Here is a 17,459-nt window from a genome sequence, read left to right on the forward strand (position 1 = left end):
ACCCCACTCAAACAGAGGGATACTATGTTAGCTATGACTTTCCAACACAACACTGGAACTCTTCCAAGTCAAGGTCATCTTTTAATATTACTCATTTATTGCTAACCAGGGTCCGCCGGTGTAACTGCTTACTGACTGTACACTAACGTTTCTGCATGATTGTAGAGGGTTTACTAACGCGTTAGTTCTGTTAGCTATGCTGACTATGATGTTACTTTAGCTAATATGGTGACAACGATGTAGGCTGTGTGTAGCGGTTTGGTTTGGAAAGGTTATTTTGCCTGGTCACGTACAGCTGATGTGTTGTGCCTTGAAGTCCACAAGCGAAGGGAAGAGGTGAGAGGAGGTAGACCACATCAATGCGAGAAGGAATACAACGTGGCTGCTATGAAAGTGAACTGTGTTTACGCGAGATCAGGGGTGTATTCATTCCGCCGATTATGCTGAAAATGTTTTTTACACGGAAGCAAATGGAACAAAACGGGGATGAACATACCTGAATTTGTCCAATATAAACTCCTGTTTGCAACTGTTCGACAAATGATTACACCCTATATCATCTACATCCAGGCAAGAGTGTGAAAGGTGGTACTGAATGTCACTGTCTGTCACCTCACATTTGTCTCTCGACCTGTGTGCGTGCACCTACGCTGTAAACTGTCATTCATAGGCTAGGTTGTAGCAACCTCATGATGGGTATAGGGACAATTAGAGTATAATGCAGTAGCCTAAACCTATTGCAGTTACATTGAACTGGGTGAATGGAATTTGAATGACAGTCATCCAACATGCTGTAATAGAAATAAGGACATGTTCATAATCCCCCCCAAATTGTCCTCCCTAATCTTAAACAGCACTGACCGCCACTGGTTTATACTGCATTATTACTCTACCAGAGTGCATTATGAGAACATGTATAATGCTGTATAATGCATTATGAGAACATGTATAATGCTGTATAATGCATTATGCATATGGACTTCATAGAAAATGTTACCAGAAAAGTTTTTTCCTGCTTCACTCTGTCCCTGGGTGTGTCTCACCTCATGTTTTTTAGGCATTGTCTGTTTCTGTCAGTGTGTCTCTGCCTTTGCCACATCACAGGGTATGTGTATGGGAGGGGTTGAGGGGGAGATGAGGGGGGGGGGCAGCAGGGTAATAAGGGGGATATGAGGAGGAAAACAGAGGGGTAAACGGGGAGAAGAGAGGAGAACCTTTGGGGGAGGAGCATACTGAGATTTCCACTACCTCAATCCCAGCAGGCTGCAGGTGGATCTTGAGTGTTCAAAGTCAGAGACACACACACACTGGGAGAGAGCAGAAAGAGAAGGGAGAAGGGCATATATGGGGAAATAGGGTAGGGATGGGCTGTCAGAGATCAGGGGCAGTAAATAAAACACTGTTAAAAAGTAACAAAGGAGCTCCCTCTCCCCATGTCTATTCCACCACTACACTCACAACTCTACCAATATCACATGCCCTTTTCAAAATCCACAGACCCCCCAGCCGATCACCAACAGAGATACAATATACACTATAACGTGCCTTGCAAAAGTATTCACCCCCCTTGGTGTTTTTCCTATTTTGTTGCATTACAACCTGTAGTTTAACATGGATTTTTATTCAGATTTCATGCAATGGACATACACAAAATAGTCCAAATTGGTGAAGTGAAATTAAAAAAATAACTTTTTTCAAAAAATGTAATTAAAAAAAGACGGAAAAGTGGTGTGTGCATATGTATTCACCCCCTTTGCTATGAATCCCCTAAATAAGCCCCTAACTACCTTCAGTAGTCACATAATTAGTTAAATAACGTACACCTGTGTGCAATCAGTGTCACATTCATAAATTCCCAATCTGGCCCTCAAACCATCATGGTCACCTAATAATCCCCAGTTTACAATTGGCTCATTCATCCTCATTCATCCCCCTCCTCTCCCCTGTAACTATTCCCCAGGTCGTTGCTGCAAATGAGAACGTGTTCTCAGTCAACTTACCTGGTAAAATAACGGTAAGATAAATTAAAAATAAAATAAATAAAACATGATCTCAGTATATATACACCTGTTCTGGGAGGCCCCAGAGTCTGCAAAACCCTAAGCAAGCAGCACCATGAAGACCAAGGAGCTCTCCAAACAGTTCAGGGACAAAGTTGTGGAGAAATACAGATCAGGGTTGGGTTATAAAAAAAGATCTGAAACTTTGAACATTCCACGGAACACCATTAAATACATTATTCAAAATCTGAAAGTATATGGCACCACAACAAACCTGCCAAGAGAGGGCCACCCACCAAAACTCACGGACCAGGCAAGGAGGGCATTAAAGAAAAAAATAAGCAAACACATTTGGTGTTCACCAAAAGGCATGTGGGAGACTCCCCAAACATATGAAAGAAGGTACTCTGGTGAGATGAGCCAAAAATTTAGCTTTTTGGCCATCAAGGAAAATGCTATGTCTGGCGCAAACCCAACACCTCTTATCACCCTGAGACCATCATCCCCACCCGGCAGGGACTGGGAAACTGGTCAGAATTGAAGGAATGATGGATGGCGCTAAATAGAGGGAGATTCTTGAGGGAAACCTGTTTCAGTCTTCCAGAGATTTGAGACTGGGACGGAGTTTCACCTTCCAGCAGGACAATAACCCTAAGCATACTGCTAAAGCAACACTCGAGTGGTTTAAGGGGAAACATTTAAATGTCTTGGAATGGCCTAGTCAAAGCACAGACCTCAATCCAATTGAGAATCTGTGGTATGACTTAAAGATAGCTGTACACCAGACGAACCCATCCAACTTGAAGGAGCTGAAGCAGTTTTGCCTTGAATGGGCAAAAATCCCAGTGGCTATATGTTCCAAGCTTATATAGACATACTCCAACAGACTTGCAACTTTAATTGCTGCAAAAGGTGGCTCTACAAAGTATTGACTTTGTGGGGGGGAATAGTTATGCACGCTCAGTTTTCATTTTTTTTTTGGCTTATTTCTTTTTTGTTTCACAATAAAAAATATTTTGCATCTTCAAAGTGATAGGCATGTTGTGTTCATAAAATAATACAACCCCCCCCCCAAAAATTCAATTTTAGTTCCAGGTTGTAAGGCAAAAAAAATTGAAAAATGTAAAGGGGGTGAAAACTTTCACAAGCCACTGTATATACAAACGTATGTGGCCATCCCTTCAAATGTTGAGATTCGGCTATTTCAGCCACACCCATTGCTGACAGGTATATAAAACTGAGCACACAGCCAATCTCCATAGACAATTTATTTTGTAAAAATCGTCTGTCCTTGGTTGCAACACTCACTACCGAGTTCCAAACTGCCTCTGGAAGCAAAGTCAGCACAAGAACTGTTCGTCTGTAACTTCATGAAAGGGGTTTCCATGGCCGAGCAGCCACACACAAGCCTAAGATCACCATGCGTAATGCCAAGCGTCAGCTGGAGTGGTGTAAAGCTCACCACCATTGGACTCTGGAGCAGTGTAAACGTGTTCTCTGGAGTGATGAATCTGTAAAACTGTAAAATTTGGTGAAGGAGGAATAATGGTCTGGGGCTGTTTTTTATGGTTCGGGCTAGGCCCATTAGATTGGTGTGGAAGAACTTCACTGGCCTGCACAGAGTCCTGACCTCAACCTCATCGAACACCTTTGGAATGAATTGGAATGCCGACTGCAAGCCAGGTCTAATCGCCCAACATCAGTGCCTTACCGACCTCACTAACGCTTTTGTGGCCGAATGGAAGCCCCCGCAGCAATGTTCCAGCATCTAGTGGAAAGCCTTCCCAGAAGAGTGGAGGCTGTTACAGCAGCAAAGGGGGGACCAACTCCATATTAATGCCCATGATTTTGGTCATGTAGTGTACTTCAAAACACAGTTTTTATTGTGGGACTTAGGGGAGGCATTTTCCTTCACAATATCATCTACCGGCAAGACGCTGACAAAGAGTATGTAGGGCTATGTTTGGATATTTCGACAACTTACTTACAATTATTTTGGGATTGGCCATGTACCCAGACAACCCATTTTACATGACAGAATCCAGAAATGAAGTCTCACAACAAAAGGCCTGGAAGCAGAGATCTATAACACAAAAGGGTCCCCTTTCACTTTCCAAAATCAACTAGAATATCCCTTCTCTCTAGACACTTTATTACTTCTACAAGAGGAACATAGAACTTGGTCTTACATATCAATGAATTTAACCACAGCAAACCAATATGTTCTAGAACTGTCAGGGGTGCACTAAGAATTGAAATGCTCTACCAGCAAGGGAAATCTCTATTGCCGTGAAAGCAACAGAGAGAGAGAGAGAGAGAAAATACCATTTTGTCTCTCATATTTCCGAGCATTACTGTAGAATTGCAAACTTTAATAACCGCAGCCATCCCCCCCTCCCTATTTCCCTCTTCGCGCTCATCTTCACTCGCCACGCTTCACATCTCATTGTGATCGATGTCTTTTCAGAGGGGCACACATGAAATCCAGATGAAAGAGCACAGACCAACCACAAGCCACACCTGAAGCATCCCCTACCTCTCCTTTCCTTTCCTTTCCTTCTCTCTCTCCCTTTCTCTTTATTTCTGTCTTTCTTTCTCTCTCTCTTTCACTAATTTCCCTCTCCTTCTCTAACCCTGTATATCCCCCTCTCTCGCTCTCTTTCTCTCCCTATTTCTCCCTACACTATTTCTCTCTAGCTTTCAACTGCATGAAAAAGGAAGTGAATGTGCGCCTCAATGAAGAGATGTCAGAACAGGAGGAAGCAGAAACTAAGTGTTGGTCATGATTACAATTTTGAAATTGTACATTTAGTAAACTTACAGACTCTCTTATCCAGAGCGACTTAAAAGAGCAATTACAGTAGGGTTTTGTGCCTTGCTCAAAACTTTTCACCTAGTCGGCTCAGGGATTCAAACCAGCAACCTTTTGGTTACTGGCCCAACACGGTTAACCACTAGGCGATTTAATAGTCTGGTTTAACTTTAAAGATTGTCCCTGTGTAACAACTACACTGTAAGGCTCCACAGCTCACAATAATCTATAGCTGGTCTGGTGAATACAGTCCAATACTGCAATAACTAATGTATTCAAAGTGACAACACCATAATAGCAGCTTCAGATATATTATACTGTAATTGACATTGCAATGTTACATAATCCATTAGTAACATCCACATAAACCAGCTCAAAAAAACTAGAGGGTTATATTTTTCATTATGTGGAAAACAGAAGGCTACACATATTGCATATTTTTTCGATTGAAATCCCCCTCACTTCAAAATAGGCTAGCAACAATCCTGAGTGACTGTATTTTCCATAATTGGACCATACATGTAAATGTCTTCTGTCCAGTAATCCTGTGTGTATTTTTAGTGGGGTCAAGTTAGGGTTGCATCTTCTAATGCTTAACATTGAGTGAGGCTCATTAAAATCATCACACCATCGTTTTTTTATTGTCATTTTTTTTACTCACAGAAAATCACAGTGTATCCAACAGGATAACTTCCAGGGTCATCATTATACAGTACCTTTTGTTTGTGAGCAGCGAGGTATCCCTGTAGTTTCTCTGCTCTGAGGAAAGGACTGCTGTGCACTGCGAAGCGCACGTCCAGTGTCCTCTCCCTGACGTCCATCAGGCTGAAGACGTTGATGTCATCAACGCCCACCGCCAACATCTCTGACAGGAAGTCCACCAGCAGTTCATAGCGACTCCTCAAGCTACCACGCTGCTCAATAAACTCCTTCGCTGTGACGTCTGCAACACACACACACATAAACACACAAACAGCAAAGGTATACAAGATCAGAATAGAAGCCAACATATGCCAGAGGACTCGTCCCTCTCATTTTCCGAGGCTAAATCGATGCATCCCCAAAATCTCTTCAATGAGCAGGAGAAACATACAGGCAATAAACAGAATGTGTTTCCAGACCTGACTAGGCAGGCACTGTCAATCCCTCCCCTCTTCCCGCCCGAGAGCCACTGGCCCTGCCACTGGCCCTGGCCCAGCAAGACAGACACCACCCAGCCCTGCTACACATTGTCACAGTCACAGCCAACGCTCACACAGAAAGACCACTCTGGCCATGTCGGGGATATTGAGCGGGGGGGGAGGGGGGGTGCGAGGACGGAACAGCCTTCAACCTCAATTTGGAGCATGGCAGCGTTGCCAAGGTGAGAGAGCTCCTGAGCCGAGGCCGTCTCTCCCCTGAGTCAAGGATGCCTCTAATTGAGCAGACACCTTCTAGCATGGGATTAGGGGCGAGGGCTTTGCCTCTGCCCACCCCCACTCCCCTCAGTTCCCTGGGCCCTGTTTGACGCAGACAGTAGGGTCCCCCTACTGCTCCAATCAAAACTCTTCAGCACACAGGAGACAGGTGGGAAGGAAAGGGAAAGAGATTTCATCCAGTTTTAATGACATCAGTGACATAGTTATAAATAGTTATAGGGGAGAAGGCTCCAATAGTCATATCTGATGAATGAAACGTTTAATAAATGCATGTTTTTGAATTTGGTTGTTTCTACAAAGTTTAGTGTGTAACTGTCTGACTGAATATGTGAGTGCGTATGTAACTTTCTGACAATGTGTAGTGTGTCTGTGTGCTCTCATCTCTCCCACTCTTAATCCCCGCGCTGACGGCAGGCTTTAAGTGTCATGCTGGGAACACCTGAGCTGTGTCAATCTGGGATCATTAGGTCCCGAGGAGTGTCAGTGTTGCTCAGTGTGATTAAGGCCATGGGTGCAGACAGAGGGAGGAATCCTAGATTGACATTAAGAGAATGGAAATGGAGCTCAGTGAGGGGATGCCGCCATCTGTCTGGTCTCATTACCAGTGCTGTGGGAGACAGGCAAGGACTGTCTTTAACATGGAGGGACAGATTTACACCTGGCTTTGATCCAATGCAATGATCACATTGACTCTCCTTCCCACGGGCATTAGGGGGATACACACGAACCCACACACACGCGCACACGCACACAAAACAAAGACACGTGCATACACCTCCCTAAGTATTTATTTGGACACTGAAGCTATTGGATATTAGATAACAAGTTCTATATTTAAGGGTATGGTAACACTTGTAGAGCATCTACCGATGGACCATCTATAGACTATCAGTAACATGCCAACTGCATGTCTGCTGATTTTCAACAATAAATCGCCTATAGTCCATCTACAGATGTTCAATCATTTAAAACTTCTTAGGGCTAGGGTCTGTTTTCCTGAATTTCCTCCTGACTGATGTGCCCAAAGTAAACTGCCTGTTACTCAGGCCCATAAGCCAGGATATGCATATAATTGGTAGCATTGGATAGAAAACACTTTGACGTTTGTAGAAATGTTAAAATAATGTATGACGTTTGTAGAAATGTTAAAATAATGTATGAGACTATCACATAATTGATATGGTATGCAAAAATCCAAAGAAAAACCAACCTTATTCTTTATTTTATTTTTTTAGGTCCCAGGCTCTTATGCTATGGGTCCTATGCAATTCTAGCTCCCAGATTGCAATTCCTATGGCTTCCACTAGATGTCAACAGTCTTTGTTCAAGGTTTTAGGCTTGTTTCTTCCAAAACAAAGAAGAATTTGGAGTTTTGGTACAAAGAGTCTCAGTGGAAAATCAGTTTGTTCGCGCGCCTGCTAATTTTACTTTTCTATTGAACATACTTCTTTCCGTATGAAATATTATAGTTTATTTACATTTTAGGATACCTGAGGATTAAATAGAAATGTAGTTTGAACAAAGTTTAGCGGTAGGTTTTTGGATTCCTTTGTCTACATTTTGAACGAGTGGATTACTGAAATTGATGGCGCCAACTAAACAGACTTTTTGGGAAATAAAGAAGGATTTTATCTAACAAAACGACCATTCATGTTGTAGCTGGGACCCATGGGATTGCAAACAGAGGAAGATCTTCAAAAGTAAGTGATTAATTTGATTAATCGCTATTTGTGATTTTATGAAGCCTGTGCTGGTTGAAAAATATGTTGATGTGGGGCGCCGTCCTCAGACAATCGCATGGTATGCTTTCACTGTAAAGCCTATTGTAAACCGGACAACGCAGTTAGATGAACAAGAATGTACGCTTTTAAATTATATAAGATACTTAATCTTATATCATAAATGTTTAATATTACGATTATTTATTTTTATTGCGCGCCCTCCAATTTCACCGGATGTTGTCGACAGGTGTCCCGCTAACGGGACGCCGATTAAACAATAAAATCTAATTCACCAACGTTTCTTAAAATGAATAGTATTTTGGAATTCAACTCTTCAAATGAAAGCACTTTATGTATCTAGTTCCCACATTTGAAGGTGTCATAAGTATTTGGACAAATTCACTTACAGTATATAACATTAATTCAAAAGTTTAGTATTTGGTCCCATATTCCCAGCATGCAATGACTACATCAAGCTTGTGACTACAAACTTGTTGGATGCATTTGCAATTTGCTGTGGTTGTGTTTCGGATTACGCTGTGGCCAATAGAAATGAATTGTAAATAATGTAGTGTCATTTTGGAGTCACTTTAATCTGTAACTTTCATGATTAATTGATTATGTTCCATAATCATGGTAGCATCCACATTAATGTAAAAGTGTTCAGAAACATATTCTAGTCTAATTTACAATAAAAGTGACTCCAAAATGACACAATACATTATTAACCATTCGTTTCTATTGGGCACAACATCCCAAAACACAACCAAAACAAACTGCAAACGCATCCAATAACTTTGTAGAGTCACACGCTTGATGTAGTCATTGTGTGCTGGGAATATGGGACCAAAAGACTAAACTTTTGACTATACTGAAAACCATATAAGTGAATTTGTCAAAATAATTATTACACCTTCAAATGGGGGGACTAAATACATAAAGTGCATTGATTTCTAAATGGTGCAACAGATATGTATGAAAATACCCTCAAATAAAAGGTGACACTGTTACTGTTGCCTCATATAAAACATTTGATCTCAAATCCAAAATCGTGGAGTATAGAGACAAATTAAACGTTTTGGCTTCACTGTCCAAATAAATATGTAAGGCACAGTAAATACAAACTACCTCCATTAAAAGAGACTAGCATGCCCCTGTCATGTCAGGTCAGCAGACAGACACACTGATGGTGACAGAGTAGAGGGTCTCAGTTGACTGGGTCAATAGGACCTTGAGACAGACTCAGAGGTTAGTATTGGTGTTAATCCCAGAGGTGAACTGAAGATATTTTTTCCAATTTCAATTTTTATTGATCGCATGAAGCAGGAAGCAGGAGAGATGCAAACAGGTGAGGTGGGCCCCAGAGTTAGACAGAAGGGAGGGAAGGGGGAGAATGGAATGAAGGATTAAACATGAAACTTTTTCTAACTAATCTCACAGCCAGAAAAGGACACACTCAAGCTGTTTCAAAGTTCTTTATCCAACATACTAGACATTACCCATAGGGCTGTGCGTTTGAGCGAGAGAGCGAAAGAGAGTGAGTGTGTGTGTGTACTTGTATTTATACCTTTTTCCTTCCTTTACCAGGACCCTAATGTCCTAATTACTCACCCTAATGTCCTAATAATTCACCCTAATGTCCTAATAATTCACCCTAATGTCCTAATAATTCACCCGAATGTCCTAATTACTCACCCTAATGTCCTAATAATTCACCCTAATGTCCTAATAATTCACCCTAATGTCCTAATAATTCACCCTAATGTCCTAATAATTCACCCTAATGTCCTAATAATTCACCCGAATGTCCTAATAATTCACCCGAATGTCCTAATAATTCACCCTAATGTCCTAATAATTCACCCTAATGTCCTAATAATTCACCCTAATGTCCTAATAATTCACCCTAATGTCCTAATAATTCACCCTAATGTCCTAATAATTCACCCTAATGTCCTAATAATTCACCCTAATGTCCTAATAATTCACCCGAATGTCCTGATAAGGTAGGAAAACAATTTAAAAAAATATTTCTTCATGTCCCGAATTTGCTATTTTCAGTTTAAGGGTTAGATTTAGGGTTTTGGAGTTAAGGTTAGGGTTAAGGTTAGGGTTAGGTTTAGGGTTTTTAGGTTATGGTTAGGGATACATTTAGGGTTAGGTTAAGGGTTAGGGGTTAGGGAAAATAGGATTTGTAATGGTCAAACATTTTTACTCCCCAAAAAGTCCTGAAATTTCACAAAAATAAAGCTGTGTGTGTGTGTGTGTGTGTGTGTGTGTGTGTGTGTGTGTGTGTGTGTGTGTGTGTGTGTGTGTGTGTGTGTGTGTGTGTGTGTGTGTGTGTGTGTGTGTGTGTGTGTGTGTGTGTGTGTGTGTGTGTTTCTTTGAAGATGTCATATATGCTTATGTGAACTGGTGTGGGCATCTCAAGGATTCACTATTTATCACACATTTCACCTTTCAATCATATTCTCCTGCAAGTTTTCCACAAAGAGCCTTAATCTCCCAGAAGAAGATTTAACAGTACATGTCCTTATTGCCTTCCACATTTGTTCTTAAAATGGGATTGAAAATGTCAAGGAAGCTATGTCAGTAATACTATAAGTTGAATTTTTCATAATCCTTCAGACTTGGAATCCATGAGAATGTTTACAGAGTGCTTTATTTGTGAAATAACCTGAAAATGGCTTCCACAATCCCAATTATCTTCAGGTAATTGCTGTTTACAAATGCATTTGGATTGGGGGCAGTCTTGGTGTTGACATTTAACATTTTCTGAGTTGTGTCTAAAAATTTATATTTAACCCAATGAGTCCCACTGTAACGCAGCACGTTTTAGACTTCTAACACGGTTTAAACATTGTGTGTTTCAGCTACAGACGTCAGGGTTGTACCATTGGAATCGCCTACTTCTTCTACGTCCGTAGATACCAACCAAGTCTGTGTGATTAATGGGGGCTGAGCTAGATCGGTGTTTGAGACAAGGGTGGATCCCGAAGAGGCCCGGATCTTGTTATAAAAACGTCTGTAGAGTCGGAATGGTTTAAGCAACAAACTACTAAAAGCTATCTGTGACAATCAGAGACTCTCACGAACACACACATTGCTCTATGATGCTCACAAGCTTCTCAAGAGTCATTAGAAGGTAAGGGGTTCTTCTAGGGAATAATTGTTGTTTGTTTATAATACTGTAATAAGCTCACATAGATGCTGTCATAATCCCAAACGCCACACAGTTGAAACTGACTAGTTGGATAATCATTTCCCACTGAGGAAACAATTTATGTACTTACAATATTCATATAAATTCATTTTTATCCATTTTTTGATTTGGCAGACCTTATTTTTTTTTATCTGTCAATCGCAACTGTTTATGTCAAATTATTCTACATGTGGCCCTGGTTTCCCTAAAAAAGAAAATGGTAAAACACTTAATTGTGAGGATAAATATATGGGCTGGGCTTGCGGATAGGTCAGATAAAGACAGTTTTGCTGGGGTCTCAGGACTGATTAGGGTTAGCGTAATTGCGCTCTAGGTTGAGCGTCTGAGTCTGGTTCAGCTCTCAGCACTACAGCGGTTGTTGCCATATTGCTTCCAATAACACTCACCTTCAACAGACATTTTATGGCACGAGCCATTTCGATCAATACAAACTCTCCAGCTCTCTAAATGCAGTGGATATGGTCATTTAGAGGATGCACTCGAAATACCCGGGCTAAGAAGTTTACGAAACCAGACGGCTCTACTGTAGATCAAATGGGCTGAAGCAGAGAGCAAAGAAACATTCATTCCGGATGATTTTGGTTCCGTTTTCATCACTTACAGTACATATTAAAAAACATCCTGTTTACCCAGTTTCCTTGAAATAAATCATGTGACACAGTATATAACCACCAGCTGTAATGTAAAGGCTCCTGGTTGGTGTGACTACATTGCCTGCTGCTGTTTTTTGAAGCAAATCCCTTTTATCAGCTTATATGAGCCATGACTCCCTCCGCTATTCCTCCCTCTCTCTTCTCATTTAAATATCTCAGAAATCATAAAATCCCCTCAGCCGTAGACCATCTCTTCCAAAGTATATTTCATTTTCACACGCACAAGCGGTGCATCAGACTATACTTGACACCCAAAATGAAAGTGCTGAGGAAGCAAAACATTGTCTAATTATAATTCAGAACGACATACTTCCAAGAAAGACATATTTCCACTGTTACTAACCCATACATTGTATCTTGAAAATACATATTCTTATAAACAAAAGAAATCATCTTCATATGATAACATGAAACAATATAAAACATTACGACCCCTGATGTGTCTCAGGTCATACAGTAGGTCAAGGTTCAGAGGACATGTGTACTGTACCTGCCAGGCGCAGGGATCCAGAATTGTAGATGGCCTCGTCACGCAGCTCCCTCACATACACTGTTACCCCGGAAACAGCGTCTGGCCACATGCCGTCTGACACGCACACCTGAAACTCGTAGCTGCCCGGGGGAGTGTTCTCCTTAATGATCAGGAATCCCGTCCGCTTGTTCAGGATGAAGTAACTGAGGAGGCATCAAAAACCACATCAGCAACATCAATGCTTCATATATTGCATGTAAAATGAGCAGCCTGTGGTGCATCTGTAGTTACATTTGGTGGTACACTACTGTGAATGAAAACTAGGTTGACATAAATGAGAAGAAATGACTGAGACTTTGGGAACCAGAGCGAGGAGATTAAGACACAATGATTCAAAACAGCAGAATAAAAGAAGGAATAGATAAAAGAGAGAGGATATAAGAAGAGAAAATAAGAAAATATGGGGGAGGAGAGAATAGAGAGGGAGGGAGGAGGGAGGAGAGGATAGAAGAAAGAAGGGCAGGGAAGGGGAGATTATAAAAGAGATAAGAGAAAAAGATGAGAGGAAGCAACTCCTTGTGGTCCACAACTTCATACTTCCTTTCTAATTGAGCTCATTCAAGTTTGATTACACTGGGAATCAAAGCAAGATCCCAGGCAGATCAAATAGTGAAGGAGATGTTGAGATGCGCTGGTTTATCAACTTCAAATCCAACTGTGTTTAATATGAAGTGTCAAAATTAGTCAACTGGATTCCAACCTTTTCCCTATTGAGTAATGCAGAAGTTTCTCTACTCGAGTGAAGATGAGAGATGCTAGATTAAATATTAACTCTGCATAGATTCAACAACATACCGTAGCTATGTGTGTTGAAAGAACAGATTCGCTGGGGGAAAAAGCTACAGTCAATCTGAGTTTCTGTATGTGAGTGCAGGGCTATAGCAGTGGTAGTTGTCATGCTTCTGGATGTGAGGCCGTGGAAGGTGTCACATGGTATGATATGTTCAGAACACCGCTGTAGCTGCTGAGCCTTCACAGAGATCTCAAGGCAAACGTCTCAAGAAACGCCCTGTCGCTCAGGGTTCCTCTGCTCTGCTCGTCTCGCACCTTCGTCTCAGGTGCAGGTCCACAACATCAATGACAGAGAGGCTGTCGGGAGAGACATCACTCTCAAGGTTTATGGCGCGTTTAGAGAGGGTGACGGAGGGAGGGAAAGAGAGAGAAATACAGATGAAGAGAGCTAGAGATGTCTTACTTGGGCACATGTCCCTCAAAGGCATAGGTCTTGTTGTCCCAATCATCAGGATCCGGGGCGTAGACCTTCCCCAGGATAGTGGTCGGCATCCTCCCTGTCAGCAAAGAACATTGATTTTTATCAAGGGTGTGTATTTCTGTGTGTGTGTGTCATGAAGAGGCATAGTCAAAAATAGCACTGTTCACATGGATATTAAAGTGTTCTGAAAACAGCTAACTAGAGAAACGTCATCATGGTCATTGCAAGGCAACAAGAAAAATGTGTCTGAAAGAAACTAGTCAACACATATTACCAGCAACTCTCCACTGCACTTCAACAATGGGGAACATAATGCATTGACTCATTTTGTGAAAGGAGAGGTATAAACCAGGAATAGTCAACCCTGAAGAGGAGAAAAGAGATTCAGCTATACCTAATTGCTCGCTCCTACAGCGGCTCTTACTGTACAAAGGCGCCAGAACAACAAAAGAGACATGGTTTCTTTTCATAAACTCCCGGTTGAAGCAAAACCTTCAAGCCCTGGAAAAGGTCAGACGTGAGGGTCAAATGATTTGCTCCTCATTCATATATTGCTTTGTGAATTTGTTCTCTCTGTGTTGTGCTATGCATGAATACATACGTTATAGTGTATTGATGATGGCAGTGATCTCACCTCTGTGACTGTTGACAAAAATCTCCTTCTCTCCCGCCTGGTGAGCATGGTCGTTCTCGTCTCCTATGGTGATGGTCAGAGTGTTGGTGACCGTCTTGGGCGGATGGCCGCTGTCACTCATGATGATCTGCAGGAGGAACTCTTTCTGCCTCTCCCGGTCGAAGGCCCTCAGGGCTGTGATGGTGGCCGTGCCGTTTCCGTTATCCTGCAGGTAGAAGTCATTGTTGTGGTGTAGCTCTAAGGGAAGGCTGAAGTAGAATGGAGATCCGTTCTCTGCTGAGTCTCGGTCTATGGCCCGCAGCAGTGTGGAAGTCTGGTTGAGTCTGACTAGCTGGGGACCAGAGACGTTCTCCCACACCACTGGAGCATACGTTGCCTCAAACTCCGGCCCGTTGTCGTTGACGTCTAGCAGGGCCAGCTGAATGGTGGCGCTGCCCGTCAAGGCCGGAGAGCCGTGGTCAGAAGCCAGGATGACCAGGTTGTGTTGCGCTACGGTCTCTCTGTCCAGAGCGCTGATCACAGTGACTAGACCAGACTGGTCTACAGAGAACTGGCCCAGAGGGTCTGACTCCTGGAGGATTTTGTAGGTGATCTCCTTGTTTTGGCCTGAGTCAGAGTCGCTGGCCGTCAGCCTGGCCACGCTGCTGCCCACGGGCACGTCCTCGGGCAGGGGCGCCGGCGGCTGGGAGAGCGCGATGAAGATGGGTGCGTGGTCATTACAGTCCTCTACCTCTACGACACAGTGAATAAAGCTGGAGAAGTCCAGATCTTCGACCTTCAGGGTGAGGTTGAAGCGCTGCTCACTGGGCCTTTCATAGTCCAGCCTCTTCTTCAGCCTCAGGGTGCCACGCTGCTCCTGCCGTTGGCTCACCATGGAAAACTTCTGCTCTGGGTCTCCTGCCACCACACTGAAGGTGAGCTGGGCGTTCTCGCCTGTGTCCCAGTCCTCAGCAGACAGCTCCAGCACCACCGCGTTGGGCTCACTGCTCTCAGGAACCCTGGCCAGGCAGGATCGCTCCGTGAACCTGGGTGCGTGGTCATTCACATCTGTCACCCTGATGGTGGCGGTACCCGTGCCCGTCATGCCACCCCCGTCCCTGGCCTCCACCATCAGCAGGTAGGTCTCTGCCTGCTCCCGGTCCAGGCCACTCATTGCCACCGAGATGGTGCCCGTGGACGGGTTAATACTGAACATGTCAGAGCCACCGCCACCTGTACCCGTATTACCCACAATCCTGTAGGACAGCACAGCGTTCTGGCCCACGGCCGAGTCATCCAGGTCGGTGGCCGTCATCTCCATGACAGAGGTGCCGGGGGCAGAGTTCTCCGGCACGTTGCCATGACAATCGGGGGCACAGGTGAAGATGGGCGCATTGTCGTTGATGTCCCACACGTTGATGATGATGTCAGTGAATCCGGTCAGACCCTCGCCGCCCTCATCTGTGGCAAGGACCACAAACCTCCACACGGCCCGCTCCTCCCGGTTCAGAGTCCTCTGAGCGTAGATCTTCCCCGTCACCTCATCAATAATGAACTCGCTCTCGGCTCCCTGGCCATGAAGGGAGTACCGCAGGGCCTCCTGGTCAGCATCCTTATCTGGGTCAGTAGCAGTTACCTACAACATCAAAGGGAATGTGCTTGTGAAGCTTTATAATCTGCAGCCTGCAAACTTTTTTTTATGGAGTTCAGCACTGTTTAATTATTGAAGCTTGCTGACTTGGTGTCATCCATCAGGTTGGTTGAAGTGCTAACTTCACACCTACCTGCTCTGCACAGTGATCAACTCTAGTTTATCGACTACGTGCACAACTTTCACTCTCCTGACCTCAGCCCCAATCAATCCCCAGGCAGAGCAACATCTACCACGAGAATTTAAATCTATCATGAGAACTGCAGAGCGTCAGGTACTGTAGGTGAAATGAAACCAATGAGTGGTGGGGCAAACTGCTAATGGTCTACAGCTAGTACCAGATGTCCCGTCTGAAGAACTGTATGAAACAGCATGATGTCATCTCATGCAATTCAGTCGGAGGACATAAAGGCTTGGGAAATATAGTGTCTGTAACCTCCTGGGGCACAATGACTCACATTCTGAATGACAGAATTGTGTGACCTTGGAATTATAAGGTTCCATCTGCAAAAAGATGATTCTGAGATAATTGGTTGGAATGATTGTTATCTTGTATTCTTTTGAACTTGAATTAGGGTATGCAGTGGGTACAGAATATTTTACAAAGCAACGCTATGCAAGTAACTCAGTTTTGACAAAAAATGCAGATAGAGCCTTATAATTTTAAGCTCTTGAGATACTGAGGGAAAAGCATTCAAATGATAACAGAAAGAGAAAATGTCAAATCCTCAGTCTTTCACGTTGACAGAGTTGTATAACACGGTTGAGTTGGTGACAAAATACTCTAAAGAGATTTCAGATGTCTGATACATTTATCATACTATTCTCCATCATTTTCTGCTAATACATGTGATGACTTAATAGATCACTTGCATCTGTTGTCATAATAATGTGACAAATGAAGATTACCGTATGATTCAATGAGTGTTTCACACATACCTGAAGCACAAACACAGGCGATCCATCCAGCTCTTCAGTCACAGAACCATAGTACTCGTTGACCGTGAACACTGGCGCCTCGTCGTTCTTGTTCACCACGTTGACCATCACATCCGCATAGTCCTCCCACTTCCCGTCCGACGCCAGCACCAGCAGCTTGTAGCCCTTGTTCTGCTCGTAGTCCAGAGGCTGGGCAATGAAGATGGTGCCCACCTCTGGTTCCACGTCAAAAACCCCGCCAGTGTTGCCAGACGTGATCTGGTAGCGTAGCTTAGCATTGGCGCCTAAACAGAACGATGTGGTAACTAAGATATGTGTAGTAAGCAGAATGGGACACCATGACCATCACATACATATCGTTTAACATATATATAGCTAACATTTTCAGGAATCAAAGTTTTCTTTTTCAAATGAGTTCTGACTGAATCCAGGTAATAGTTCTGCTTGACATTTCAGGAAGTGTCTTCGTTTTTTTTTGCTTCATAAAGCAATTGTAATAAGGTCTATTAGCTGATCAGGAGTTATATACAGAATCCAATGTTGAGAGGAGACTCAATGGAGTCTCGGTCAGATTCAATACATTACAACTCAAGAGAGGGAGAATGGAGGAATCTCCAAAGAAAAACTATTCATAGGTTATTTGCAACATGAAAGTGAGGACGCAGCAGAACAGAGCAGAGCAGT

The 17,459-nt window shown here is 43.1% G+C and overlaps 1 protein-coding gene across 3 annotated transcripts in view; it reads right to left on the reverse strand.

Annotated features, from left to right (window-relative positions):
• LOC129834349 (neural-cadherin-like) overlaps positions 1 to 17,459 on the reverse strand; it is a 206,536-nt gene that overhangs the window by 47,624 nt on the left and 141,453 nt on the right. For all 3 annotated transcript variants that reach the window (XM_055899249.1, XM_055899250.1, XM_055899251.1), the window contains exons 17-21: positions 16,776 to 17,059; positions 14,207 to 15,821; positions 13,555 to 13,648; positions 12,318 to 12,502; positions 5,529 to 5,755 (exon numbers count right to left, since the gene is read on the reverse strand). In XM_055899249.1, the coding sequence (XP_055755224.1) occupies positions 5,529 to 5,755; positions 12,318 to 12,502; positions 13,555 to 13,648; positions 14,207 to 15,821; positions 16,776 to 17,059 (2,405 nt within the window). The remainder of the gene's footprint in view (positions 1 to 5,528; positions 5,756 to 12,317; positions 12,503 to 13,554; positions 13,649 to 14,206; positions 15,822 to 16,775; positions 17,060 to 17,459) is intronic.

This window comes from Salvelinus fontinalis, chromosome 35 (genome assembly GCF_029448725.1).
Source record: "Salvelinus fontinalis isolate EN_2023a chromosome 35, ASM2944872v1, whole genome shotgun sequence".
NCBI lineage: Eukaryota > Metazoa > Chordata > Actinopteri > Salmoniformes > Salmonidae > Salvelinus > Salvelinus fontinalis.